Source organism: Simochromis diagramma, unplaced genomic scaffold (genome assembly GCF_900408965.1).
Source record: "Simochromis diagramma unplaced genomic scaffold, fSimDia1.1 OVJJ01000603.1, whole genome shotgun sequence".
In the NCBI taxonomy this organism is placed as follows: Eukaryota; Metazoa; Chordata; class Actinopteri; order Cichliformes; family Cichlidae; genus Simochromis; species Simochromis diagramma.
In genome coordinates, this window is record NW_024387414.1 from 19,995,077 (window position 1) to 20,022,564 (window position 27,488).

The 27,488-nt window shown below is 39.0% G+C and overlaps 3 protein-coding genes across 5 annotated transcripts in view; 2 read left to right on the top strand and 1 right to left on the bottom strand.

The window, feature by feature from the left end:
* Positions 1 to 11,177, top strand: part of pde3b (phosphodiesterase 3B) — a 46,075-nt gene extending 34,898 nt beyond the window's left edge. Inside the window, exons 5-16 of one of the 2 annotated variants that reach the window (XM_040010937.1) lie at positions 5 to 105; positions 209 to 428; positions 543 to 628; positions 782 to 942; positions 1,483 to 1,617; positions 2,019 to 2,130; positions 2,254 to 2,367; positions 3,365 to 3,564; positions 5,689 to 5,892; positions 6,061 to 6,222; positions 6,538 to 6,796; positions 8,284 to 11,177. In XM_040010937.1, the coding sequence (XP_039866871.1) occupies positions 5 to 105; positions 209 to 428; positions 543 to 628; positions 782 to 942; positions 1,483 to 1,617; positions 2,019 to 2,130; positions 2,254 to 2,367; positions 3,365 to 3,564; positions 5,689 to 5,892; positions 6,061 to 6,222; positions 6,538 to 6,796; positions 8,284 to 8,486 (1,957 nt within the window). In that variant the 3' untranslated portion in view covers positions 8,487 to 11,177. Of the gene's footprint in view, positions 1 to 4; positions 106 to 208; positions 429 to 542; positions 629 to 778; positions 943 to 1,482; positions 1,618 to 2,018; positions 2,131 to 2,253; positions 2,368 to 3,364; positions 3,565 to 5,688; positions 5,893 to 6,060; positions 6,223 to 6,537; positions 6,797 to 8,283 lie in introns of both variants that reach the window. The other variant, XM_040010936.1, reaches the window with a different exon arrangement.
* A 493-nt stretch (positions 11,178 to 11,670) lies between these two features.
* Positions 11,671 to 16,964, bottom strand: LOC120720987 (vitamin D 25-hydroxylase). Its single transcript, XM_040010938.1, has 5 exons — positions 16,664 to 16,964; positions 14,285 to 14,426; positions 13,547 to 14,179; positions 13,100 to 13,429; positions 11,671 to 12,944 (listed from the first exon to the last, which is right to left on the bottom strand). The coding sequence occupies exons 1-5, from the start codon at positions 16,898 to 16,900 to the stop codon at positions 12,727 to 12,729; spliced, it is 1,560 nt and encodes a 519-aa protein (XP_039866872.1). The 5' UTR covers positions 16,901 to 16,964; the 3' UTR covers positions 11,671 to 12,726.
* Positions 16,965 to 23,222: 6,258 nt separating this feature from the next.
* On the top strand, positions 23,223 to 27,005 carry calca (calcitonin/calcitonin-related polypeptide, alpha). Of its 2 annotated transcripts, XM_040010843.1 has the most exons (5): positions 23,223 to 23,286; positions 23,702 to 23,793; positions 24,078 to 24,209; positions 25,427 to 25,608; positions 26,455 to 27,005. In XM_040010843.1, exons 2-4 carry the CDS (start codon positions 23,708 to 23,710, stop codon positions 25,587 to 25,589), a joined length of 381 nt encoding a protein of 126 aa, XP_039866777.1. In that variant the 5' UTR covers positions 23,223 to 23,286; positions 23,702 to 23,707; the 3' UTR covers positions 25,590 to 25,608; positions 26,455 to 27,005. The 2 variants fall into 2 exon arrangements, with proteins under 2 accessions (XP_039866777.1, XP_039866776.1); XM_040010842.1 differs by lacking the exons at positions 25,427 to 25,608; positions 26,455 to 27,005 and adding an exon at positions 24,837 to 25,366.
* Positions 27,006 to 27,488: the final 483 nt, after the last annotated feature.

The window sequence follows — 27,488 nt, forward strand, 5'->3', positions numbered from 1 at the left end:
GCAGCTCAGGTTTGTCCAATGGGCCTAATGCAAACCTGCTCACCATTCCCAAGCAGAGATCTTCCTCTGTCACCCTCACATACCATGCGGGGCCCAGAAGAGCAGGTGAGACTTAAATATAAAGCTCCTCGGACTCACTGCACGTCTGTTTATTACTCATGTTTGACTCTGTGTTTGTCTTTTCCTGCACTCCCTTTATTCTCTCTAGGCACATCACCGAGCCTGAGCCCCGTCACCTCTCCAAGCCACAGTCCTCCCGCTGTAGGCACTGGTTCTTCATCATCCCTTGTTCCTCGATTGCCTGTGGAGTTCCCAGACACGGCTGACTTCTTGACGAAGCCTAGTGTAAATCTGAACCTGCATAAACCCTTGGGCTACACAGTAAATTCCCCTGATTTCCGTAGCTCCGCCTTACCTCTCTGCACCAGGTGAGACCTGCAGAACTGAAGAGACACGCCACACTGTCATCTTTTATCCAGTTTATCAGTGATTGCCGTTAAGATATATGATGGATTGCATTTGGTTATGTCTGTGATTATTAGCTGTGGTCGTCAGATGCTCAAGGGCAACAGTGATACAGGGGAATCCCATCAACCGTACACCACTGAGGCTCAGCGGAGACGCTCAGGTACATATAATTAGATGTTATGGAACAATGGCACAGTTTCGAGTCTTAGGGTTGAAAATATAAAACTTCTATAAGCTGTGTAAGGTGCTAATGTTTTTCTCTGCATGTGATGCATTACTGGGTGGTTTTACATTGTGTTTTTATACATAGCAGGGGAAGGGCCAGAGTTCATAGGAGAACCTCTGATCAGGGAGGAGAGTTCGGAGATGGATGTGTCTGAAGATGGGTGCCCAGACAATGGGGGGGACCAGAGGCTGACAGAGGAGGAGAAGGAGAAGAGCACGAGCACAGACCAGCAGACTCAGGAATCAGAGGTGAGCTTAATCAGAGGGCTTTTACTCACAGTGTGATTATCGACCGGAGAACAACCTGTGAAAAAAAATAAGTGCACTGTTCCCGTAGAAGTTAAGAGGGTGATTAGCAGCCAGATACTGCTAATCAAATGCACTTGAAGAACTGATCATCAACAAGTGTGAGACGTTTGGGGAGTTTGTTGGTCTGGAGCAGTCAGACCAAAAAACTGGTCTTATTGCTCAGGCTTTCGAGGATCAGATATCTCAGCAAATTCCTCCCAAGGTCAGACCATGCAATGCCCAAAGAAGCTGTAAAAAGCCTTCAATGACAACTTCGTGGGAGTTTATCGGAGATATGAAGCAAGGTGTTTAGCACCGTTTTAATACGCCATGTGAGGTCCTGCTATCAGCAGAAGGGTACATTAGCGGTGACCAGCAAACAAAATATTTGCAAATCTCTGATCAAACTGTCAGCAGGCTAGCTGCAGAATCAGAAGGAAAATACTGCATTGTTTTGTTGTTTGTTTGTCTATAATGAGCCTAATGATCTTGTGTCATCAGGATGAACAGGAGTTTATGCTAGATCCTATGCTCGAGGAACACGAGACCCTCATGGAGAGGATGAATACCTGGAACTTCCAGATTTTTGACCTGGTGGACAAAACAGGAGGGAAGACTGGAAGGATCCTAAGCTATGTTAGTAACAACTGCAAACCCAATATGTACATATCTGATAAGCAGTTCTGCTAGTAGCATATAATGACCATTGTTTTCCTTGTTGGATAGACTTTAAACCTTTTAGTCTGAAGTGAATATGTCCAGTTTTTTCGTAAACTTTGATTACCAAAATTAGCAGAGGTACCCCAGAGGCACAGCTTCATACATTTTCAGCAGTCTAGTGGAGCCTGGATGCTCCGGTACCTCCTCCCTAAGTTATGACTGATTATGATTATGAGTATGATTCAGTTTGAGCCAACTGTGGACTTTATTACTTGTGGAATCTACTTTGTTTTACTGTAGCACTAAACTGATGTGATGTCGCTGGCTTTCCTGTTTTCGGATGGGTGTTTTAGTAAAGCTGGCTTTTCTTTCCCCAGGTGACATACACCCTTTTCCAGGATATGTGTCTCTTTGAGATCTTCAAGATCCCTGTGAGGGAGTTCATGACATACTTCTGTGCTCTGGAAAATGGATACAGAGACATTCCTTGTGAGTGTTGCGCTGTGCAGTGTTTAAGACTTAAAAAAAAATCTTATACATGGTTATGTTTATTTTTTGCAATAATCAAGCGTAATAATCTTTAAGTTAAACTGTTATGGTTAAAACACACAGATCATAATCGGGTACATGCTACTGATGTGCTGCACGCTGTTTGGTACCTGACCACTCGACCAATCCCTGGGTTCCAGCAGATCCACAGTGAGCATGTGACTGGGAGTGACACAGGTAAACAACAGTTTGTACTATTACATTATAATCTTATAAATCACTTTTCTCATGCATACATGCCAACCGGTGCATTATTTCCAGTTTCCTCCACTGGAAATACTGCCATTTGGTTTAGACAGAGGGAGGCACCGGGGTAGAGTGTGCAGGTGACAGGACACAGGGCCTGGATTTGCGCTCAGTCGGATATTATCCGACCTTTGTACTAATAGGTCTCGGGGTAAAGTCAGCGATTGATCTGCCTGAATTGAACATTTACATTCATTTACATTCACTCCGTGTCTTGAAAAGTTCAGGGCCGTAGTGCATGTGCGAAAGCTGCTCTAGACAATGCTGTTTGCAGTCCAAACACATGGTCGCACAACATTGACTCCCAGTGATTCCCTCACACTGTAAAAAATTTTAAAATGTCATTAACATGCAGAAACACTTTGGTCTTCTAAGTCTCATTTTTTTCTGTTCTGGTAAAAATAATACAGCCAACTAAACATAATTAGACTTGTTGTGTTAACTTAGCTAAAGTGTGCATGCTTTGGAAGTGCCTGCACTGTTACTGCTGCTTGTGGCTTTTAAGAGTTTCTTCCTCATGGGTTGGTTTAAAGAAAGCAGATGGTTTGGCTCAAATGGCAGAGATTCCCAGGCTCATTTCTGCAGATGATATTTAAGCTCTATTAGAAATTATCTGAGGCTTATCCACTGACGTGCACCCACTGCTGCCAGAGCAGCTGTCATTTGATAAGGAGAGGGGGAGTGAGAAAATGGAAGTGATCTGGGAAATGAAATCTAAAACAGCGAATACGCTGGCATAGAACGCTGTGTGTGTGTGTGTGTGTGTGTGTGTGTGTGTGTGTGTGTGTGTGTGTGTGTGCATGTAGGTGTATGGAGACCTTTACATTAGCTCCAGTTTAGTTTTGCTTAATTACAAAAGAGCTAAAAGTGTAATCTGTCTCATTTTTTTTATTGCTGAGACTCATCAGTCTTGTTTGTTATGTTCCAGATTCAGACAGTGGAATCTCTCCAGGCAGGATATCCTACGCCTCGTCCAAGAGCTCCTCAATTTCAGATGACAGCTATGGCTGCCTGTCCTGGAACATCCCTGCCCTGGAGCTCATGGCCCTTTATGTAGCAGCTGCAATGCACGACTATGACCACCCTGGTCGCACAAATGCCTTTCTAGTAGCCACTAATGCACATCAGGTAGCGTACAGTTTCTGCTTGTACTTCAAAGGGTTGCAGACATAACAGAAACAGAGGATAACAATATGAATTCAAAATATGGGTTAAGGCAAAGTGCCATTTTCATGGATTGCTGAAAATGGAGTGGTGAAGACAGAGTATACAAATGTTGTTATTAGTTATACTTACTCAGCTTACACCCGTATTTAGGTGGATAAATCACTTAGTATTTGTCCTGCGCTTTGTTTGCTAGTACAGCAGTGTTAGATGTGGTGTCTCACACTCAGACTTGGTGGCCAGTCTATATAGTCCTCTAGGCTTCCTGTGGAAATTAACAGTATCTTCCATAAAACAAAGCAAGATGTTGAAAAATACATTTATGTCAAAGTCTGCAGGGTGAATTACTCACTGGCTGTTGATGGTCATTGCCTGAAAGGCGCTGGAACCTGTTTTCCCTGAAGACCAACAGCCCAAGAGCAAATATCAACACTTGGCCTGAGACAAGCCTCGTGTACATATAGAAACTCACATGGCTGTCTGTGCAGCATTGATTGGGCCTCCCTGAAGTGTCACCCGACGGATATTGTGTGGCTTTACTTTTACATTCCTCCGATTCCACCCCAAGGAATGCTTACTGCCACTGGACATAAGATGTATGATTTATTATATTAACATTACTAGCAATATAGTAACATCAGATACATTAGGTTCCTACACTAGAGATAACATTACAGCTAATGCAGCAATGTAAGCATAATGTTAAATTTTAACTTGCATACACCTCGGTATCAGATTGCCTCACGTGGTATTTTTTGTGGTTTGCCTTTATGTAGTTAGTGTCCGGTTTTTCAGTTAATCTTTAACTTTTCTTTACATCACCGCTGCGTGACACACGAGCCACACTTGTGCTTGTCTGACAGGCTATTTTACGCTGAGGTGTTATTTGATTTCCTGAGACTTCCTTAGTTATCTCTACAAATGAAGATCATGTGCAAGATTAGCTTGTCACCACATGGCCAGTTAATGCTCCCTCATCGGTGGTGAGTTATGTAAATGAGCGATGAAACAGTTAACCACTTGCCCCAGTTTAAATATTGTATTTTGACGACATGTCCAGCGATAGCGCTCACTCTGTCTGGGTTTCGTGCTAGGAAAGTGAGTTAAAAGAAAAGGAGAAAAGAACCTTGGACCTATTGATTGCTAACGATGTTGACAACCACTATGTCTGTTGAAAGGATCTTAAGTATTTTGTGGTATCAAATGTTTTAACATTTGTTATCATTTGATACCTTTCAACCAGTAGATGTTTTCAGCTGTGTTTGCGCCTTTGCTTGTCACAGTAAAAGTTTTACATAATAAGATTGATCTAAGATGAAAATGACATATTACACTGTCTCATTATTTATTTAACAGACACTAGGCTAAAATGCAGAACCAGAATGTGAAAACCTAAGGTGACCCCACGATTCAGTAGCTGATAGAAACATCTCTGAATCCTTGAATTTTGTCTCTTCTTTGCAGCATTGTGTCAGTTCACTGAGGTTTGCATTCATTTATGCACAGCTCTCTCAAAGGTCCTGCCACTGCATTTCAGTCAGGTTGATTCTAGACGTTGACTGCTCCATTAAACGCCTTGATTCTTTTCTTTTTCTTGCTTGTAACATTGTCCTGCTGCATGATCCGGTTTAGGCCAGGTTTTAGCTGCTTGAGAATGATGGCCTCACATTTGCCTCTAGAATACTTTGCTATACGGACGACTTTATGGTCGATTCATTGACTGCCAAGTGCACAAGTACTGTGGCTGCAGAACAAGGCAAAATGATCACTTCTCCATCACCTGACTTGACAGTTTGTCGACAGTTTGATGCAATAGGTGAATCTACTAAGAGTCTGGATTAGTTTGAATAACAATGACCTTTGACCTTGAGATCTAAGGACTTTGTTATTAAACAGTGAACACGATAACTCAAGAACGATCACCCGGGATTTAAAAATCAATACCTTTGCGATTTTATATACAATACAAGTTATGCAGCTCATACGCACAACACGAGCAACCCTATTATTAACCTTTTAGAACTTTTTAGGGATCATTTTAGTGTGCCACTCTGACACCTTGTGCTTTTGTCCTCCTGGGCGCTGTAGGCTGTGCTGTACAATGACCGCTCAGTGCTGGAGAACCACCATGCAGCATCTGCCTGGAGCCTCTACCTTTCCCGACCTGAGTTCAACTTCCTCGTCAACCTGGATCACATGGAATTCAAGCGTTTTCGTTTCCTCGTCATCGAGGCTATACTGGCCACAGACCTCAAGAAGCATTTTGATTTCCTGGCTGAATTCAATTCCAAGGTCTGAGATGAAATATTTTGAACAGACAGCTTACAAAAAGTATAATTTTCTACAAAACATTGATTTAAGCATTGAGAGGTTGTTAAGTTAAAAAAAATCAGTTGAGCAATACATGGCATAATGAGTCTACGATACAAGTTGTACTAAGGCATCCATCTTTGTAAACAGGTGAACGATGTGAACAGTCCAGGAATTGATTGGACCAACGAGAACGATAGACTGCTGGTGTGCCAAGTGTGCATAAAGTTGGCAGATATCAATGGACCAGCCAAAGTCCGTGACTTGCACCTCAAATGGACAGAAGGAATCGTCAATGAGTTCTACGAACAGGTACAGACTGCGTGCTAATGCTGCAGAGAGTTTTTAGTTATCATAGATCATAGATTTTTTATCTCTGTATTAAACTTTTTTGTAAAATGAGAGTGCACCCTCTTGTAAAACTGATCCTGAAACCAGGAAAGAAGAAATATCAACACTCAAAAAACCTTTCAAATTTGTGTCAAATCTGCTTTTGTGTGCGCATGGTCATACGAGGAAAAAAGTCAGAGCTGTGCAACGCTTTCTGTTCCTCTGATTGTGATATAGTTTGTATCAAATATCAAATCTCATCTCTAAATGTCTGTAATATGCGGTTTTAATCTGCAGGGAGATGAAGAATCCAGGTTGGGATTACCCATCAGCCCCTTCATGGACCGCTCCTCCCCTCAGTTGGCCAAGCTGCAGGAGTCCTTCATCACACACATTGTAGGACCGCTTTGTAACTCCTACGATGCTGCTGGTTTACTTCCTGGCCACTGGATCACTGAAGAGGGGTCGGATGACGATGACGAAGAGGGCCAGGTGGACATCGAAACAGACGAAGATGAAGATGAGGAAGATGAGCTAGAAGAAGAGCTGGCACCAAGTAAGATGTGGTACCCACAAATTTTAAATAAAGTCACTTCAGGTGGCGTTATGAGACAGGCATTCTTAGTATTTTGGGTTTTGTGGTCATGTGACTGTTAACGGCATGACATTGACTCGTCTGACATTTTGATATTTACCTCTCCCTGTTTTTAAGCTAATTGGTTAATTTAGTGTAACAGTCTAAAGTATTTAGCACTTTTGTACTATTTTGTACTCCTTGTGCAGCTTTGAGAAAACCCCAGTAAAAGTTATATCAAAATGACTGTGTCGAGAATAGCACGCTATAACTCCTGGCACCGACTTGTTTGATAGTTTTCCTGAAATTCGCATAGAACTGTGTCCAAAAAAACCCCTCCACATTGAAGAACAATCAACTCATTCAGTCTCCGTTGTCACTTTGTTATATATACAGACAGAAAATTACATGCTTCCATGATAGTTGTTACAGTTGAGAGCGATTTTGTTTGTTTTGGTCAAATTTAACTGCTTCCAACTTCCTCGGTCTGCTCAGTGTTTTGCACTAGAAGATTCCTCTTGCTGCCAATGCGTTTTGTTAGGCTGACAGTCCTTTTATGCTAAGGCAATGATTTTTTTCTTTATTTTCAACGTCTTTACCAACCTAAACCGTCCCTTTACGCTAACCAGTGCTAAAACTTTTGCTGTACTTGGAGTTTATACCTACACCAAACTATACCAGCACTTCCACTTTGTCTGTCTTTCTGTTCTAAGCTGTTAAGCTGTTAACAGTATTGGCTGCTACTAACTCAAATCGTAATTATATAATTATTATATCAGTAATTATACAACTCTAATTGCACACTCAAAATTTGTTCAGAAATGTTCCTAGTTGACATTGATTGTTGCATTTATTTCTATTCCTGGTTGCACAGTCAGTTTCACACACTGTATATATCAACAAAGCCTGCAGGTCTGAAAAGTTAAAGCAATGCAAAATATCTCATTCGTCCTGATAGCCAGCAGGGGGCGACTCTCTTAAAGACCATCTGTATGAAAGTAAAATGTAATTTATAGCACTTGTGAAACTTTTACAGTCTCAGTCCCAGGTTTCAAGTCATACGGCATGTTGATGTTTATTTAGTACATAATTGTATAATTAGTTGATCAAACAGTGTTTTTATTTATGTAATTTGTTTGTTGTGATTTTAAAAAATCATAAGAGTGGCCAGTGTTTCTTGTTTCTTAGTTGGATCCACCTCCACCTGTGATGTCTGGTGAAATTTTAAAAATAAATAATCAAGGCTTATAAATGGGACTTTACAAACTAATGAGTGATGTCACTGTGTGTCCATCCTTTAATTACAGTCTATGATCAGGGCACCAAACTCTGACTATTTCCCACCCTGGTCAGACGGGGAGTCGGTTGATGTGTTGAGAAAATAAAGAATAATTTATGTTTATGTTACAGTTACACCAGTGTGGAATTCCCTAAACACGTTTGTTTTTTTATTTTTGGTGTTGTTGTAGGAAGGAGGAAAAAACGGCGCAGGTTGTTCTGCAGCATCATGCAGCACCTGACAGAGAACCACAAGGTGTGGAAGAAGGTCATCGATGAGGAGGATAAGAGCAAAGAGCTTGCCAAACAGCAGCAGCCAGACAGTTTGCCCACCTCTCCGTCAGATGACATCCAGGTCATCCAAGAGGAGGAAGAGGGGGAGGAGCGTCAGTAGCAGCAAGAGGAGCAGACGCGTGGACAAGAAAAGGGGAGGCAGTACAAGGGCACGAGGCCCTCAACCACCTGCCTTTCACCGACTTTAACATTTGACAAATGCACATAAAACACACGTTCCCTCTCTCTTACACACGCCCACACAAACATATTGAAGATTCACTGTGCTGACACTCAAACGCTTAAGCAGTCACGTTGTTTTTGGAGAAACAAAAAGGCCTTACTACTGTGAGCGGATCCTTACTGCAACGGTGGGGGCCCAACTCCTATGCACTTTCACCCCATGGAGAGTCAAGTGCACCCAGAGAAACGCACCAGGACTGAGGAGGCAGAAGGTGCAGAAAAAGAAGAGCGTGGACTGATGTGCAGGATGAACTTGTCCTCCATGGTAACTTGGCTGTGATGCTGCCTTGAATGCAAAGCGCTTAACACTTACCACCTCCCTTAGGTACAAAAACAGTTTCTGTGTATTTCAAAAGGAAAGGTAGAGGAAACATACTGAAGCAAATGACATCATGAAGTGGTAGATACCCTTTACCAAAGGAAAGACAAGAGACTGAAACTGTTTCAGCTTCAATGTCAGGTATATTTTTGAATTATATATATGTATATACATATATACATATATATATCAAATGTGCCTGTCTGAACCTTTACTAAGTCCATATTGGCCCAGAGCCTAGGCTTGTGTAGTTCTCTCCTTGCTGGTGACACGAAACACTGTATCAGACTCAGTCACAGAGACAGTATTGAAATGTTGACTGATTAATAGCATTATATATGCATCATTTTTGATGCTTTTACTCATGCGTACCACCTGTCTTCTTGGATTTTGTTTTGTTTTTTTTCTCTCTCTCTGTCCTTTGTTTCGTTTGAATGTGTGAACATTTTTGTCCGGAATGTGACGGAGAGAATGAGCAGGGAGAAAGAGATCGCATTTTTAATTATTTTATTCTGTAATTTGTATGTATGTTTGTTTGTCCTGTTAGCAACAGTTGATTTCTAATCAGTGAAATGTCGTCTGGTTGGTGTTTAACATGTCGCATTCAGATCAGGAGTGCCGATTCAATGAATGGATTCTTCATTTTCCTTTTTTTTGATTCTAAGTATTTTTTTAAAGGTTACTCAGGATTCACGCAAAGTTGAATAATTATTTTGCAAGAGTTTATGTCATTAATATGAAATACACTTTCAAACGTAAGAAGATTAAAAATCTGGGTGACTGAAGTAGTTTGTAATCTCTCAATGAACAACTCGACTACAAACAAATTCAAGCAATCCTCGAGAAATCCTCTGTGACAGAGGGACATGCGGTATGCGCCGTCTCTTGGCCATCCATACACTGTTTGCGTAACCTTTTTACAATCTCACTGGAGAAAGGCCTTTCTTGGTTGTCAGCAGACTGCAAATGTGTCTTCTGTAGCAGCAGCACATCATGCACACATGCTATAACAGTGTGTTTGGGTTTGTTTAGGGTTTTTTTAATTGAATTTTAAAATGATTTAAAATTCAAACTCTCATTTTAACAGTACAGTATCTAAATGCAGACGTTTAGACAAACTTTTCTCTTTTGTTCACACTTATGACTTGGCCAGTTTGCAAAGAAGGGATCCAAAGTTTCATGTCACTTTGGTTTTGTTTCTATATATATACATATAAATATATATTCTAACCTACCATGAGGAAGGTTAAAGAACTGTTGGCATTCCACTAGAATAAGACATTATATCAAAGGGAAGTTAGAACTGTCACCTAGCTCCTTTCTCACCTTATTGAATCATATTGTTTGGAGAAAATGTTAAGTAAGCAGTGCAAACTGAGATAGTAATATTTAAAGACACAAAATAGATACAGATGTGCACATTTTAATACCAAACAAGTGTTTAGCCGCTGTACAAAAGAGTATGTGCATATAAAGATATATTTTTAAAATAATCAAATGAATGCATCTGTTTTCTACACACAGCTGACATATTGTACATTGCGATCCTGTAATTACCTTTGTGTTTCCAAAGTTTTTATCTACTTCTATTTCCAGGTGTGGAACTGTGGGGCTTGGTGTTTTGATTTAGATTTTTTCATTTTTCCAACTTCAGCGTCTGTCTGTTCTGTATCATAACCACTCTTATATTCTTCATCGTCTCTCTCTGTCCCTGTCTTTATCACCTGACCCAGCTAGTGCCAAACGTTACCTACATAGATTCATTTGTGTGCCGTGATGGGCTGATTGGCAAAAACACACACACACACAAAAAAATTGCTCCGGTACCGTTTGTGAAAAGAGAAGCAGCTCGTGTCAAATACTCCACCGGGACCAAAGTGGCAGTGACAGTGTTAAGAATAGCTGGTGGACTCAGAGCCATAAACAATATGACAAACGTGTCATAATTTTATTTTCTTCTTTTTTTCACATGGACCCGTGCTGGACTATAAAGCATCGGTAGCCCCTGATCTGACGTATTCCAGCTCATTAAGTTGTAAAAGTTTGTTGGCTTCTCGCTGTGCAGTCCTTCAAACCACAGTGTCCTCTGATGATTGTGCCATAAATACATCAATGAATGGTTGTTACCCTTATGTAGCATCAATATACGTACGTTTGTCTAATGTAACCATTCACCCTTATCTACACTGTGGAGGCAACAGATTTTGTTGTTATTTATAGCTGTCATAAAACACCATCCCTCAAGTATCAGCAGTTCTCATTGATTTTTATTGGTGTCTGTGTTTGTCTGTGTGAGCCCAAAATATATACGCCTTTCTTTTTTTTTTTTTTAATTTAATTTAATTTTTTTGTCCATGCCACCCCATAAAAACAGGAGAATAACCTTAAAGACATTAGATATACCAACTGTGTATTCACTTCCTCTTATGGAACAGTACATGTACAAACTATGCTTGATTTATGAAGGATCAGGTCACTTCAATTCCACACAAGATCAGTACACAAAATGTGAGCGTCTCTCAATGTATTGGTTTGATCTTAGTAGTTTGATTTATAATCATTTGACTCATGAGTGGATTGTCTCCATGGTTTCAGTGTCTACACCTTTAACAAAGGGGGCATACTGTGCCTGTTTAGTTTTTCTACCTATGAGTAGAATTATAGGTAGAAAAATATTTTTAAAGGAGCTGCTTTCAGCTCTTGGAGGTTTCTTCCTGTTAAAAGGGAGTTTTTCCTTCCCACTGTCACCAAGTGCTTGCTTATATATTCATGGTGGGGGTCGTCTGATTTTGCAGGTTTTCTCTCTATTTTTTTAGGGTCTTTTCCTACAATTTCGAGTGACTTGAGGGGACTGTTGTGATTTTTTGCTACATAAATAAAATTTAACTGAATTTAACTGCTCCCTTGTCACAAGGGGTAGTTGCAGCAAGTAGCTGTGCGTGTGTGATTAGGCAGATCTTTTACACTTGGCACCATGTTTATGTTCAGGTTCCTTTTTCACTCTCATGAACATGATTTATAGATTTGAAATGAATAATGTTGGGTCTTTTAATTTTTTAGAAAATACTTTATTAATATGCATAAAGCTCCTTCAGAAACACCAGCATTACAAAACAAATAAAGTACAAACAAACATTCCACTTAAATTCAGTACATACTGAGAAGCACCATTTAACAGAAACCAGCGTTGCAACGTCAGTTTCTAGAAAAAAAACAGGGTTGCATTTGCGTTATGCCTGGAGAAGGGGTCAGTGTCAGTCCACATGATGTGAATCTTGGCCCACGTCTATCTTCAGCACACAGTGTTACGAACGTTCTTGGAAAGTCTGTTCATCCCATTTTGTGTGACCCACATAAATTGCTGGTGTCTTCTGTCTGACCCAGTGCTATCCTGAACCGCCACAGGTGCACATACTGTAAGTCATTGACTGGCATATAAGCTACTCATTGCTACTGTCCCAGGGTTCACAGATATTTCAGTCTCTGAGCTCAGAGAACTGAATCAATATGACACTCATGTTCCCAGGATGTTCTTTCATCACTTGCTGCCTCACCAGTTGTTTCCAAAAAGAGCATTGTGCAAACATGCATATTGCTCATTTTAAAAAAAGAGAAGCAATAGTAATTAGATAAAGTGGATTAAATAATCAGATGTACAGCCATATTTGCCATAAATGATGCTTTGGAAAAATGCAATGCATTGAAACTTCAGAGTGATACAGTTATCACGCAATTGCATTGTTGTGCAAAGTAGTGTAACACATAATGGCTAAACAAGCCATTGAAAATGTTCACCTGACTACTTGTAAAAAGGAGTGTATCCAGAGCAGGGAACTTTCTGCTGCCTGCGGATCGCACAGATGTAGTAAGTTTTGGGCTGTAAGGTCATGCCCAGCTTGGGAGTGACAGTTGGGACAGTTCCTGGAGGGAACTGAAGATGAAACCTCTGCAACAAAGTTGTGAAAAAGAGGAACATCTCCATTCTAGCCAGCTGTTCACCCAGGCACCCACGCCTCCCTGAAAAAACCCCAAAAACTGTTAGTTTTTCACACACACACACACACTGCATCTGGCTAATTATCTCAAGTCTGCAAATAAACAGGAAAGTCTTTGAGGAATAACTTGGTTTAACCAATCATAGCTAATACTGGTTTTGAGAAACGAAGCCTTACCCAAGGAGAATGGAAGGAAAGCCTCGCGCCTCACAAAATTGCCGCTGCTGTCCAGAAACCTCTCCGGTGAGAAAACACCAGGATCGTTCCAGTACTTCTCATCGAAGTGCACCGAGTAGAGGTTTGTGATCACCATGGTCCCTTTGGGGATTGTGTACCCATTGACTTTTGCATCTTGGGACGTGGCATGGAAAATCCCAAGTGGTACAATATTGCAGAAGCGTAGAATCTCATGCAGCACAGCCTCTATGTATGGCATCCTCTGTTTGTCCTCCAAAGTGGGCGCCCTCCCATTGGACAGCACGCTGTCGATCTCCTTGTGCACCCTCTCTTTGTAGGTAAAAACACAGATTATTAGGTGAGATTATATAACCATTAAATTTAGAGCAAACTCAGATTAAATAATTAGAAGTAAAAACATTTTTGGGGGTTTCTACTACAACTGACCTTGTATGTTGGGATACAGAGCCATGTAGAGCATGGCCCAGCGCAGAGTGTTAGTTGTAGTCTCTGTACCAGCAATAATGAGCTCACCCACTGAATAGATGAGATTCTCATAAGAAAAGGAAGACCCCTGAACGCCTGCATTCTGCTCCAACTCATCCAAGTAGGCATCAACATAATGGCGTGGTGCATGGGGCACTCTGCCCTGTGAGAAACCGTTTATAACCTCCTGTAGAAAGTTGTAAACCTCAGCAGCATTGCGGAAGAGCTTCTGGTGTTTCCCAAAGGGCACATACTCAATGTAAGGGAAGGCATTATAGAGGAGGGCCCAGCCACTCACTGCTAGTTCCACATTCTCACTGAATATCTCAATCATGTGCTGGAAGTTGCGATCATCGTAGGTAAAACGCTGGCCAAAAATGATCAGATTGGTGATGTTGGACACTGCGTTGGTCACAAGATGTTTGGGGTTGAAGGGCTTTCCCTTGTGTTCATCGATGGCATCGACAAAAAACATGCACTCCTCCGAGATCTTCTTCTCAAAGAGTTTCTGGCCGCTGCCGAAGTAACGAAAAGAGCTGCATGCCAGTTTGCGGTGTTCGTTCCAGCCTTTGCCATATTTGCAATTAAGAAGCCCTTTGGACATTGGAAGAGAAAAACAGAATTTAATCATTTTGAATCAAAATAAAAAAAATTTAGATTGCAAAAAACGGCATTCACTGTTATATCAAAGCATCTTACCGCCCATTTTGGTCATTTTCTTGAACAAAGGTAGTGATGGCCGATCAGCAAACACCTCACCCTGATGGTAAAGGCACTCTCTGACACAGTCGTATCCATTTAACACCACAGTCAAGATGCCTCCCAGGTCAAGGCTGAAAATCTGAAAGGTGTGAATTCCATTATTAGCAGTCACTGCAGTCATTTAGATCTTCACACACATTTCTATCCACATTAAAGCCTCTGTTAGAGGAATGTACTATTTTTTAGACAAATGTATTCGCATTTGCAAGTCTTTGCTGGTCTGTTCTTTCAAAAGTGGCTGTCTGAACTGGAGAAGGAGTTCCCTGGTATTCAATAGAGAGACAAACGGTTTTATAATACACAAACTCAGTGGGCACTTTTTTGGTAAACCTTGCCAATAACATGATAGCATCACACAGTTGCTTCTGATTTTTTGTTTGCACATTCCTAATGTGAATCTCTTGTTCCACCAAAGGAGCTCTATTGGATTGAGATCTGGTGGCTGTTAAGACCATCCGAGTACACTGAACGCACTGTCATGTCCAAGAAACCAGTTTGAGATGATCTGAGCTTTGTGACATGGTTTGTGTTCTGAAATAAACTGACGTGCAAACTACCAGGTTGCTATGGGGCGCCGTTTGTAAAGTGAAACATGCTGAAATTAACGGCAACATTTTTCCACATTTAGCTCAAAACAAGTCATTTTTTACAACATTTAGTAAAATATTTGTAACTTTTCATATTTAAAACAGAATTTTAAATGTTAAATCTAAATGTTAAATATTCAATCTAAATGTTAAATGTTAAATCTAAATATTATATTTAAATCTAAATGTTAAATGTTAAATCTAAATATTATATTTAAATCTAAATCTAAATGTTAAATCTAAATGTTAAATGTTAAATCTAAATATTATATTTAAATCTAAATGTTAAATGTTAAATCTAAATATTATATTTAAATCTAAATCTAAATGTTAAATCTAAATGCTAAATGTTAAATCTTAAATCTAAATGTTTAGGCTAACATGCAAATTAATTGCACGGATCAGCGGAAATACCAAAATAAAAGCTTTCCGAAAACCTCCGGTGCAAAAGTGTGCCGGTAGTGGTCAGACACGTTCTCACTCCCAAAGCATAATAATTTTCGCTAGGTGACAAATTGTCAACATTTTATGCTTTCGGGTACCCAACACGTTCCTAAATTACGGCATCGGAAAAAGGAGAGCACATGAGAACCGTTTGGACTCAATCTACACATGTTCGTTCATTTTCTAAAAATCGATTTGGAAAACGCTATTTTACGTCATTTAACTGCTAGTAAAGGTTGGGAATAAGGTTATAGTTAGGGATAAGGTTAGGTTTAGGGCTGGAACACATGGCTGAAACGTCTATTATGGCGGGACCGTCATTCCACTGGAATTCAGCCATAACCCGACCATGAGAAAGCACGTCCGGCGATTTAGCTGAAAACATCGGAAGATCCGTTTTGTCGGCCATCCAAAGGTTCAGCAGTAGTGCACTCTTAGCAGCTGCAGTCTTCACTTCACAATCGCTGCAGCACATGTCCAGCAAAATCGCTGGACATGCTCGTAGGCAAGAAGTGAAGCAGCACATGGCGGGGAGAAGTGAGGAGGGGAACAGACACAATTTTGCACCGGAGGTTTTCGGGAAGCTTTTATTTTGGTATTTCCGTAGATCCGTACAATAAATTTGCATATTAGCCTAAATATTTAGGTTTAACATTTAACATTTAGCATTTAGATTTAACATTTAGATTTAGATTTAACATTTAGATTTAAATATAACATTTAGATTTAACTTTTAACATTTAGATTTAACATTTAGATTTAAATATAACATTTAGATTTAACTTTTAACATTTAGATTTAACATTTAGATTTAAATATAATATTTAGATTTAATATTTAACATTTAGATTTAATATTTAACATTTGATGAAAAGTATTTTACTAAATGTTGTAAAAAATTACTCGAAAAAATATGTTTTTGTAAGGTTTTGAGCTAAATGTGGAAAAATGTTGCCGTTAATTTCAGCATGTTTCACTTTACAAACGGCGCCCTTATGAGTTTATGAGTTGCCATTATGAGTTTTATTCACCTTTGCAAGAGAGTCATATAAGGTCGGTAGAAATAGCGCTTTATATATATATATATATATATATATATATATATATATATATACATATATGTGTGTGTGTGTGTGTTTTGGGGGAGGCCCTGACTTGTACGCTTTCCAGCTGTTCCCAGGCCATTAAGGCGAGTCTCTTTTGTTCTCTTGGTGTGTGGGTGTGGGTGTACACGCTGCAAACTAGTAAAAGCGTTAGATTCATAAAGTGCGCGTAAGGGCATTACCTGTCCATGAACTTCACTCTGCTTCTTGAGAAAGACGTGCGGCTCGGTGGCTAAAGAAAAAATGTTGCCTATCACAGGGATGGGAGATGGACCGGGAGGAAAACCAGGAGGTCTTCTCTGCTTGACGAGCTGGCGAACCAGCATGAACGCGAGGAGGGCGAAAGCCAAACAGCCCACACCGAGCAGAGCCTGCGCGCAGGGCACCGGCGTCAGAGACGGCGATTTTATTGAAATCATCTTTTTTTTCTTAAACCAAACAAACTTTTTCCCCCTAACAGATCAACTCTGCTGACTTCGGCTTCGTCTCTGAGCAACCGAAGCACACATGTATCTTCTTTCACGTTTCTATCCCCCGCCTCTAAGGCTAAGATTGGTCAGAAAATCAGTGTGACTTTGGCTGAACTTTGTTCAACTATCGATCAATGATCCGAAGAATTTCGGTGGCTATTACACGGAGTTTTGGCAACTATAGATTCACTTCCAGGGGAGGTAGCGCAACATACAACTGCAATTCATCCTCTCGTTACTGGTTGTGAACATGCTTTAGAGCTTATGGTTGTGAAATGCATTTGTAAATGTATTCGATTAGACGAAGATGTGAATAAAAGAGGATGTAAAACAGTCACACACTAATTTCATCTAAATTCATTTCAAATCTATGACGTTACAGTAGAAGAGACTAGTGAATATATGGACACATGCAACTGAATAGCTTGCAGATGTCTCTCAGTTATCGATATAGAATATGCTATAGAGCATGAGTATGATGTATCAAAATAAGACTTCTTGGTAATTTTCACCCAAATTACAATGAAGCAGATGTAGGTGCTCTTTGTCAGCTTTTATTTGAAGTTCAGCATGTACTTTAGGTCAGCGGTCCCCAACCTTTTTTGCGCCACGGACCGGTTTATGCCCGACAATATTTTCACGGACCGGCCTTTAAACTGTCGCGGATAAATACAACAAAATAAAACTAGTACCGGTACCGAAAAAAAGAAGATTTATTCATAACACACGTGAAAAGACCCAGGAAAACCGAGTTAATGATAAAAACGATAACAAAATAACGCTAAAAACCCTGAAAACCATACATTTCACACCCGAGCCTGAACTCTCGCGGCCCGGTACCAAACGACTCACGGACCGGTACCGGTTCAGGCTCTGTGCAAGTTTCTGGGTATTCATAGCTGGGGACTGTGGCTATCCTGGCCGCTTCCTTTAAATGTTGGGAGTACTTTAAAACACAAGGTTTTGGTTAAAAAGGCATTTCTAGGAAAAAAAAAAAGAGCCACGGATTGTGCCATTGGGTAAAATAAATTCCTGCAGGGACACACACCGACAGAATGGATTTCAGCGTGTGCACAGCAGGGTGAAGTATATGTGTGCTATTAAGAAAAAAGAAACAGTGTTAACATCTTAGAAAGTCATGGGACAGCCAAGTGAATTAATCACAAGCTATTATTAGACTACTGCTGAAATAGGGAAGATTAGTATGTTATCTAACCGAACAATTCTTTACAACAGCAAAGTCTATTGCTGACATTATAACTCAGTTTGTTGTAGATAACAGGAGTATTCCTTTATCTGGATGAGGGGCTACTCCTTAACCATGAACACATAGTACAGAGACATTATCAATAGCTTGATAGAGTGACTTTATCAGCAAGAAATATAAGCAAGGAAGTCAGCATTGATATTTTAAATCAATTGTAATGGCAACACTGGAATCCACATTCAACAAAGTGAAAGGAGCAGAAGAGGTAGGCTACTCGTGCGTTATTAAAAAGCATGAGAACAAATGATTGAAGTTAGAGTGTAAAACTTTAGTAATAATAAGTGCCATGATACAGAAATGTGATTTCCTGACACCACCAACTACTCATAACTATTAATAATAGTTATGATTATTATTATTATTCATTATGTTTTAGTTTGTATTTTTTGTTTTGGTATATTTTTTTATATTTTGGTTGTTACCCATTTCCTCTTTTGTGCTAAAGCAGGGATGGGGAACTCCAGGTCTCAATGGCCAGTGTTCTGCAGGTTTTAGATGTGTGCTTGGTCCAACCCATCTGATTTAAATGGATAAATTACCTCCTCAACATGTCTTGAAGTTCTCCAGAGGCCTGGTAATGAACTAAAGGAACAAAAAAACAAACAAAAACAACACCAAAAAAAAACCCATAAGGAAATGAGCAACTTCAAGTTTTAGGTTCAAGTGTCAACCTATTTGCCCATATTAGTACAAAAAATCATTTTGTTTTCAAAAATAAGAATAATCTTTAATCTTTTAATATTTTGATGGAATATTTAGCTAGTTGTCTTAATTATAGCTGCTGTACTAGCATTCTTTACATTTTCATTTTTACTTGTGTAATCATAACTCACTGATAGTAAAATTAACGGCTCACAGAGTGCTTCTGGATTCATCAAACTTACCGAGGAGTCCAGGTACGTTACCAGGTTTTAAAGCAAATAAACTTTGACCCTCGTAATCTGTTGCAGGTTCTTTTGCCTCAACCCATTAAAGGTTAGGTCATGGACTAATTCAAGAGGGTAAAGTTGACGGCACGTGCCACTTTCCAAACTTGTGCAGTTATGTGAAGCGCTTTGGGGTCCTTAGGGACTAGAAAAGCGCTATACAAATGCAGGCTATTTATGTGTGATTTTTTCAGGATTACTGGATGTGTATGTTTTAGGACAGGACAATAAAACAATGATTGATGAAATGATGTTTAATAAAACAAAGCCCAAAGTGGGCACAAACAACAATAACCTACCTGGTAAAAGTACATAGGTCTCACATTATGTCATTATAGCTTTTATAGACACAAAATACTTCTAAAATTTGCTGGCCACACCGCTAGACAAGTTTGTCCTGATTGACTCCTCATTACACATGAAGTTGTTTACCCTGCCATTGCTTCCTGCTAAGACAGCTGGTATTTTTTTTCTTTTATTAAAAAAAATCCTTCCTCTGCAGAGCTCTCTGATTCAGATCTGTTAGAACTACTACACAAGGTAGTGTTAAACATCTGTCAAATCTAATCAAAACTCATGTTCTCTTACTGTACCTTGTTAGTGGATTAATCAAAACAGAAGAGACAAGAGTGGCCAGATGTTTAATACGGACACTCAAAAAGGCTACACTGGATTTAGACAAAGCAGACTCAGTTTTATTTCAAAGATATTTGACAGAAATTTGAATGTTATTAGTAGAAAATGTAGAAAACAACAAATGCCACAAGCATACAAGCATTACAGGGTGCCAGTAAATATCTGAGAAGGAGACGAAAAGAAAAATGTCATAATTAGAATAGCTGTCTGTGTATAAACAGCCCCAAAATGACCACTAGAGGGCATAAAAATGGTTAGGTCTGGTTCAACAGTTACTTTCTCTCACAGACTTGTAACAATGTAACAATACATTTTCTTACATCACCAGTTTTATAAAATGAATTCACTTTACTTGATATGTGAAGTCCCACAAAATCTTGGCAGAACCTCATATGAGTTAAGAAAAAAAAGACTTTATGGCACATTACCCAAGATCCTAATACTATGAAAAGTTTTTAAAGAGGTAGCCACCACTATATATACATATATATAACTATAGCCCCATCCTGGAGGGACTTTAGTCATGTCTAGTATACAGGATATCAATGCAGTTACCATATGTGCTGTAGGAAACATCAGTTTGCATATTATGAGGCTATTTGTGGAGTGCTCTTCCTGCTTTGCTATACTGTGTGCATGCATGCTAGTTTAATTGGGTGGGACTCTTGACTACTCTGGTTCTACAGTAAATTATTTACCATCTGGATGACCGGAATTATCAAGTGCATGTGGAAAATCTAATAACTGGCCTTCTCTGTTAATGCTAATACTGTCCAGAACCTCGTCTTTCTAACAACATAATGACGCTGGCAGGAACATCAAGAGCTCTTGTAATCCCTCTGCAACTTCTGGGCAGGTGTTTAAATGTTAAATTGAGTTTGGTTAGCTTTCTAATGGAGAGCAGCAGGTGGAAGTACCTCTGCTGAAGCATACTTCACTTCTTTGTGTTTATAATTCCATGAAGTTGAATTTTATGTTCCATTTGAAGATACGGAGCAATCTGTAAATGTCCTCCCCGGGCTGCTCTTTTCCCAGGACTTTGCATAACACCATTTCTACAGTTATATTTCTTTTATCCACTGTTTGTTTTTTGTTTTTTCATTTTTGAGCTCTTACAGGATAGGTTGACATTTGATTTCTGACCATGGGTTTAAAACGTATTTAAACATGTTATACTCACGGCCTATTTAGTTGTGCTCAATGCTTCAGTGCAGCTTTACTTTTTGCATATAAGCCTATTATTAAAAAAAAAAAAAGAGAGAGAGAACCCATCTCTTTAACAAAATGCATACATTCAAATTCACTTAATTTTTGTTCAGCAGCTTTATTATGTGATAATTACCTCATGGTGCCTGCACAAATAATGATATAAGCAAACATTAGGAGTTTGGAAAGAATAATTCTTGTAAAGACTAGAGTTACTTCTGTTTCCGAGCAGTTACATTCACAGTGACTCTGCTGAGACTGTCAGTGATGAGCACCGCGCCGAGCCTAATGTTGCCCTAGCTGTCATGAACGTTCTCCTGTGTTTCAATTAATCTTCCAGGCCAAATCATGCTTAACGTTAGCGAACGTGAATATTGTGAGCTAATTGCAATCTTGACAATGCACTTTTCCCTTTGGAATGTAATTTCTCTGCCTCATTTGGTGTCCCTGGTCAACCAGATAGTGGCCAGTTGGGGCTCTAAGCGTCAGTCCAAAACCGTGTGAATGATACTTAATTATACACATGCTAATACAATATGTATTTGATCTGTTTGGCTTATTAGAGGGGGCACCTTACATCCTTTTCTGAGTTGGGAATGATTCAGTGTAGATTTACATCATTATTACAAAACTCTTGGCTTCGGTATTAACTGTCATCTTTTGAGAAAACCAAGACGTAGCATTGAATTCCAGATTCTTGTTTTTTCATGCCCTTCAATTTTCAATTATGTGCTCTACTTGGCTAACGCTGCACTTAAACTTGGGGATGAGCAGTTACCTAAAAGATAAATATATATATAATTAAAATATCTTGGCAGAGAACAAGATAATTAACATTAGTCATTGTGAATGGGATTGCTTGCTTTAAAGTCTTTCGTTTTCATAAGCTTCAGCCTTTCAGGAGTAGTTTCTGACAGCATGTGGAGCTGGGGGAAACTAATTTAGTGCTTCTGGTATAAGAGGCTGCAGGTCTGCACAATAGTACTAAAAGGCTCATCTACTCTAATGAGTTTCCATGTGACGCAAAAAATAACTAGGAGGCAGGATGGTTTATGATACCTCATCCAATATCATTACATAAGAGGAATTAGAAGATGGCCAGAGACCAACAGCCCAGTAATTAGCTCGGAGAAACAGGATGGATACCAGGAAATAGGAGGTTTAGCTGATCGATGTATCTCACTGTGATGCTATTTCCATGTATTAAACAACTGCCTAACTAGCTAACACAACTGAGAAATTAACTCCAGATTCACTGATTTACAGCATTACATTTAAATTGTTGTCAAATGGGACATCATTGTGTTCAGTATTTCTCTACACCTCATGATGCCAGGTCAATCGTAAGATCAGCTAGAAGAAGATAACCTGATTGGCAGTTCAGGAGGTAGAAAAATAAATTACCGTGATAATAAATCAATTTAGACGCATATTATGCATTCTTATGAGTCTTAGATTTTCTTGCTATCAGTACTAATGTGTGAGGTTTTAACTGAACGTAAATTGTTTAGAATGTTTAATCAGCTGTGTTGTTAAGTCATAGATAATCAAGATGTCTTTTTTAGAGGTGTTTTAGCATTTTTTGCAGATGGCATTTGAACCTGTTCACATTCAGTAACCAACAGTAAGGGGGATCTATGAACACCACATTATCATACATTTGTGTCATGCACAGCCTGTTTCCTGTTTGTTTTCACTGTCAGTCTTCTGTTTGTAAGTGTCAGGGTTAGCTTTTCTCCTGAACAATGTCCAGTACCTAAAGTCAGAGTTCTTAGTCCCACAAAGGTCACTCTCCTTTGTCTTAGCTAATTCACAATAACAACTAGTACTAATCATATGTTGAACCTGATCTGGAGCGGTTTATAATTAGAGTTTTAGTTTAAAATGGGCTTCAAGAGCCATATTTTTGCTTTGATAATGTCTCTGATTGGCATAAGAAGCACTCAGTTGATGAATTTTATGCAGAAGAGTCACATTTCTTTTGGTTAAAGGTTGACTACACTGCAAATTCCACCACCAACAAAAAACAAATACTTGACAGCACAGTAAATTTGACTGTGTAGTGATGTCATTTGCACAGAGGCACTTTTGTTGGCTTACTTTAAGAGACAAAGGACTTCTGATTGGCTGGTAGTTTGAGGTAAAGCATTTGATTGGCCAATAAGCTACCGTTGAGTGCTCACTCACTTGATGCTGAAACCCATAGGGAACATATATAAAAGCGTGTACTGTGGGAGTGCTCAGCAGATCCACGAGTAGGTCCATCACTTGAACCTTTAACAGCTGAAAAATCTTGTACGGTAAGTAGAGAAAAGATTGCTTACTTTGGTTTTACTGAAAAATGTGCTGTCAGTCTTAGAAACAGCAGATTTTAAGAAGGTGGGTAAATCGGATAGTAGCTGGCACCCACTGGTGTGATATTGTTAGGATGTCTCTGGTTTGCTGCTGTTAATTTTGCTAACACGGAAAGCTGGTGGTATAGTTTCTGGGGGAACATGCAGTTACTAATAACTCTCCTGCTTTCCTCCGCAACTTCAAGGACTCAAGCAGAAAGGCAGTGAGTGTGTGAGAGAGAAAGGGGATTCATACAGCTGTGGATGTATGGAATAGAGAAAATCTTGTGAGCATATGTGGAAAACCCTCCAAAACAAATCAAAAAACCTTTTCCTGATCATATTTAATTACCTTGTTTTGTATTGTATGTGTCTTCCACAGTGAATAATGATAATGTTCAAGCTGTGGACGCTTTTTCTTGCTTATGCCTTGATCATTTGCCAGATGTACGTCTCAGAGGCAGCTCCAACTAGGTGAGAACTGTGTTATTATTCCTATGAAAATAAAATATTGACCTTTAAAAAGTACGATAATCATCTGTATTTACATACATTATTACATGTTGCAAGCTGAATGAAATATTGCTACTTTAGTGTACTCCAGTAAAAAAACAAACAAACAATCACTTCACATAGTTTTTGGTTTACTTTGTGTGCTATTGTATTTACGCTGGACAACACCTATAATTTATGAGCAAGTGCATTGGCAGAGCCTGAGAGATCAATGCACTGTACAGTAATTGAATGTGTATTTTCAGAACCAGTAAGGAATCCATGTCAGATGGAGTCACACTATCAAATGATGACGCCCAAAGGTTGCTCAGAGCTATGAAGGAGTTCATGCAGATAACGTCAGAGGAGCAAGCCCAACAAACAGCTGATGGGAACAAGTATGACTCTTTTTAATCTATCTATCTATCTATCTATCTATCTATCTATCTATCTATCTATCTATCTATCTATCTATCTATCTATCTATCTATCTATCTATCTATCTATCTATCTATCTATCTATCTATCTATCTATCTATCTATCTATCATATTGTTACACTACACTTTTGGATAAGCCCAACAGCTCCAACTTCGTGTTTATTACTTAATAAGGTATAGAGTGAGATCTGTAAACATTTTCATTACCTGTTAATGCATGGACAGCAATTATTCATTCATCCATCCATTTCTTGAATGTTAAATGACATGCCTGGAACAGGAATAGGCCTGGAATAGGCGCAACACTGGAAAAGCATGATGTCATACATACAGGAACATGCATGATAGCCAGCCTTAGAGCAGATTATACCGATAGCATGAAAACATGCATAAGCTATTTTGGTTAATAAGATATCATTATATGCATTCAAAACTGTTAGCATGCCTTTGAAATATTAATTGAAGCTTTTCTGCTGGTGCATGACATTTCAGGAAAAAAAAACCCATATGTCTGCATGTAAATAGTAATAATTATCTGCATGTTACTGTAAGCCTGTTTTTGCATGTTTGTCTCCATCTCTAACAGCTTGGATAGACCCATGTCTAAGCGCTGCACAGGCTTAAGCACTTGTGTGCTGGGAAAACTCTCCCAGGATATTCACAAACTACAAACCCATCCTCGCACTGACGTGGGAGCAGAAACACCCGGCAAGAAGAGAAGTCTATTTGAGAAATATGAAAACTACAGCAACTCTTACAATTGAAGCTCTCAGCGCTAGCCCATTTATGTTACATTTATCTGAGTCAACATTTTCTTGCAGATATATACGTATACATGTATAGGATTGTATGTATTGTATGACCACCTTAAAACAAAGGGACAAAAAAAGCTTAAAGAGTTTAATGGCAGTGCTTACACTAGATTTAGACAGCAAACTGAAGATTTCATCACCTATAAAGTTGTGGTAATTCTACAAAAAAATTTTCTTATGTAAATTTTTTTCCTGGCATTTTTCTCTTATAATAAATTCATATTTTACTTCAAAGCAGTTTTTCAGTGCCTTTAATTTGGTGTTCATAATTCCAGACTGTATTGTTTGCTTAATGTCTGTCACATACGTTTCCAGTCTTATCTTGAATACCATAATTTGCTGTCTTGTTTCTATTCCTTACAAGCAATGCAACAGCACAAAAGCGGGCATGCAACACAGCCACCTGTGTAACCCACCGCCTAGCAGACTATTTGAGTCGGTCTGGGGGACTTGGATACAGCAACTTTGTTCCCACCAACGTTGGTGCCCAGGCTTTTGGCAGACGGAAGCGGTTCATCTCTGTGTGAGCACATTGCCAGATAAACGGTATGTTGTCACTGGATACTGCAGGTAAAAGATGGATGAAGCTTGCTGATCTAAAAAATGAAGTCAATAAAAAGTTCTTCAAAATCTGCATTCTTTCTAATTGCAAGCAGGGTGCAACTCTTTTGACTCCACAAAAGATATACAGTATGCATTATAAAGTCTATGTTAAAAACATTCAGTTCACCCGATGTACCATCTGATTGGTTTAAGGTCTTACTTGCAGATACACGTCTGAAATTTGGGACTTCACTGACCAGTGAGGGGCTATGTCCGTCTTTACATGGACTCCATGCTCTGTACTTCTTTTACGGCTGAACTCATCGGAGATTGAGCTGAAAATAAAGTATAAGAGAGGGAGTATGTCTGTGAAGGTTTTCAGTCATCCAGGTCATCGTAGTCTAAGGAGCTTGGAAAGAAAGGCGTCTGGACTTCTTTGAGTTGCTTGAAGATGTTTCACCTCTCATCCGAGAAGCTTCTTCAGTTCTTTAATTAAAGAACTGAAGAAGCTTCTCGGATGAGAGGTGAAACATCTTCAAGCAACTCAAAGAAGTCCAGACGCCTTTCTTTCCAAGCTCCTTAGACTAAGAGAGGGAGTAAACAAATTTAGTGTGTCAGAATAATCGTATTAAAACTCATTAATGTATTAATTCCTCCAGAAGATTAACTTTTGGTGTAATCTACTTCTGTAATCTAGTCATATTTCATTTTGCACTCTATTGTTAAAGTCTGATATAAATTCCTAAATTCACCTCAAAAATCTGGATCTTATACATCGTGTTGTGATTCACTGCAAGTTCAGAAAAGATAAACTTTTTTGTTTTGTCTTCTCTTTTTTTTTTTTTTTAGGACAAAGTGCCTCTTTCCTTGGGTGACATCAACTTCATCATCAATCCATTTACACACTTCATAAACACTGACTGATGTCTTGTTTTCAGGCTAACAAACATTTCCATAGTATTGACGATTAATCTGTGCTTAAAACCAGAGAAATAACTACAGTTACAGAAAGGTAACTCAATAGGATAAAATAGAGTGGATTTCTTTCTGTCTCAGCCTGTGGCTCAGCTGCGCTTCTATTTTGTGCTGATGTATCCATCTACATTAAAACCACCTTCACCTTCTTGTGGATTGCTGTAAAACACTTTAATTAAATTATCGTGAAAAATACAAATGTAAAATGCAGGAATAAATTGTATTTTAGCTACATTAGACTCTACTGTCTTACTGTGTTGTTGATCGACTCATGGACAAAGAAATGTACAAAGAAATGTTGATTTGTTTTTAAAAAGGTGCAATTTAAGTTGTATTAAAAATATGAAGTTGGTTTCTTTCGGAAGCTGCTCCCTGTGGTCGCCACAGTGAATGAATCTGCATGTTGAGAAAACTAAACTATGCTCTTGATTCTTAATTAAAGAGTAAGTATTGAATTATGAGTTATACATTATTATTTCATTTTATCTTGTCATGTGACACAAAAGCAAGCACAACACTTGTGTTATTTCTTTCCTGTTGGCGGTTCACATTTTATTCTGGTGAGAAATAACTTACATAACTTACATTAGCATCATTTGCCAACCAATCAATTGCCTTTGAAAAAGGCATCATCTGGAAAACGTCCACAATAAAACCGATTGGCTTTTCCTGATCATATAGATCTAATCCTCTGAGACTTCTGCCTTTTTCTTTTCAGACTTTAGCTGCAGCAACCTTTTAAAGTTTTAGTCTAATTGAGCTATATTACTAAATTTACAGATAAAGTTGTTGTAATATAATGACAGCGCTTTAAGAATAAGGAGATGTACTTTTAGTGAAGAGGGCGTTTCTGTCAGACCAAACCATCTAAAAAAAAAATTTATGCTTTTCCCTTAACAGTTAAACGG

Coding starts and splice junctions, on each gene's coding strand:
- calca (XM_040010842.1), top strand. CDS start 23,708: ATGATAATGTTCAAGCTGTGGACGCTTTTTCTTGCTTATGCCTTGATC. Junction 23,794..24,077: donor TCAGAGGCAGCTCCAACTAG/GTGAGAACTGTG, acceptor GTGTATTTTCAG/AACCAGTAAGGAATCCATGT. Junction 24,210..24,836: donor CAAACAGCTGATGGGAACAA/GTATGACTCTTT, acceptor CATCTCTAACAG/CTTGGATAGACCCATGTCTA.
- LOC120720987 (XM_040010938.1), bottom strand. CDS start 16,900: ATGATTTCAATAAAATCGCCGTCTCTGACGCCGGTGCCCTGCGCGCAG. Junction 14,427..16,663: donor AGAGTGAAGTTCATGGACAG/GTAATGCCCTTA, acceptor CACACCTTTCAG/ATTTTCAGCCTTGACCTGGG. Junction 13,430..13,546: donor TCTGTATCCCAACATACAAG/GTCAGTTGTAGT, acceptor TTACCTACAAAG/AGAGGGTGCACAAGGAGATC.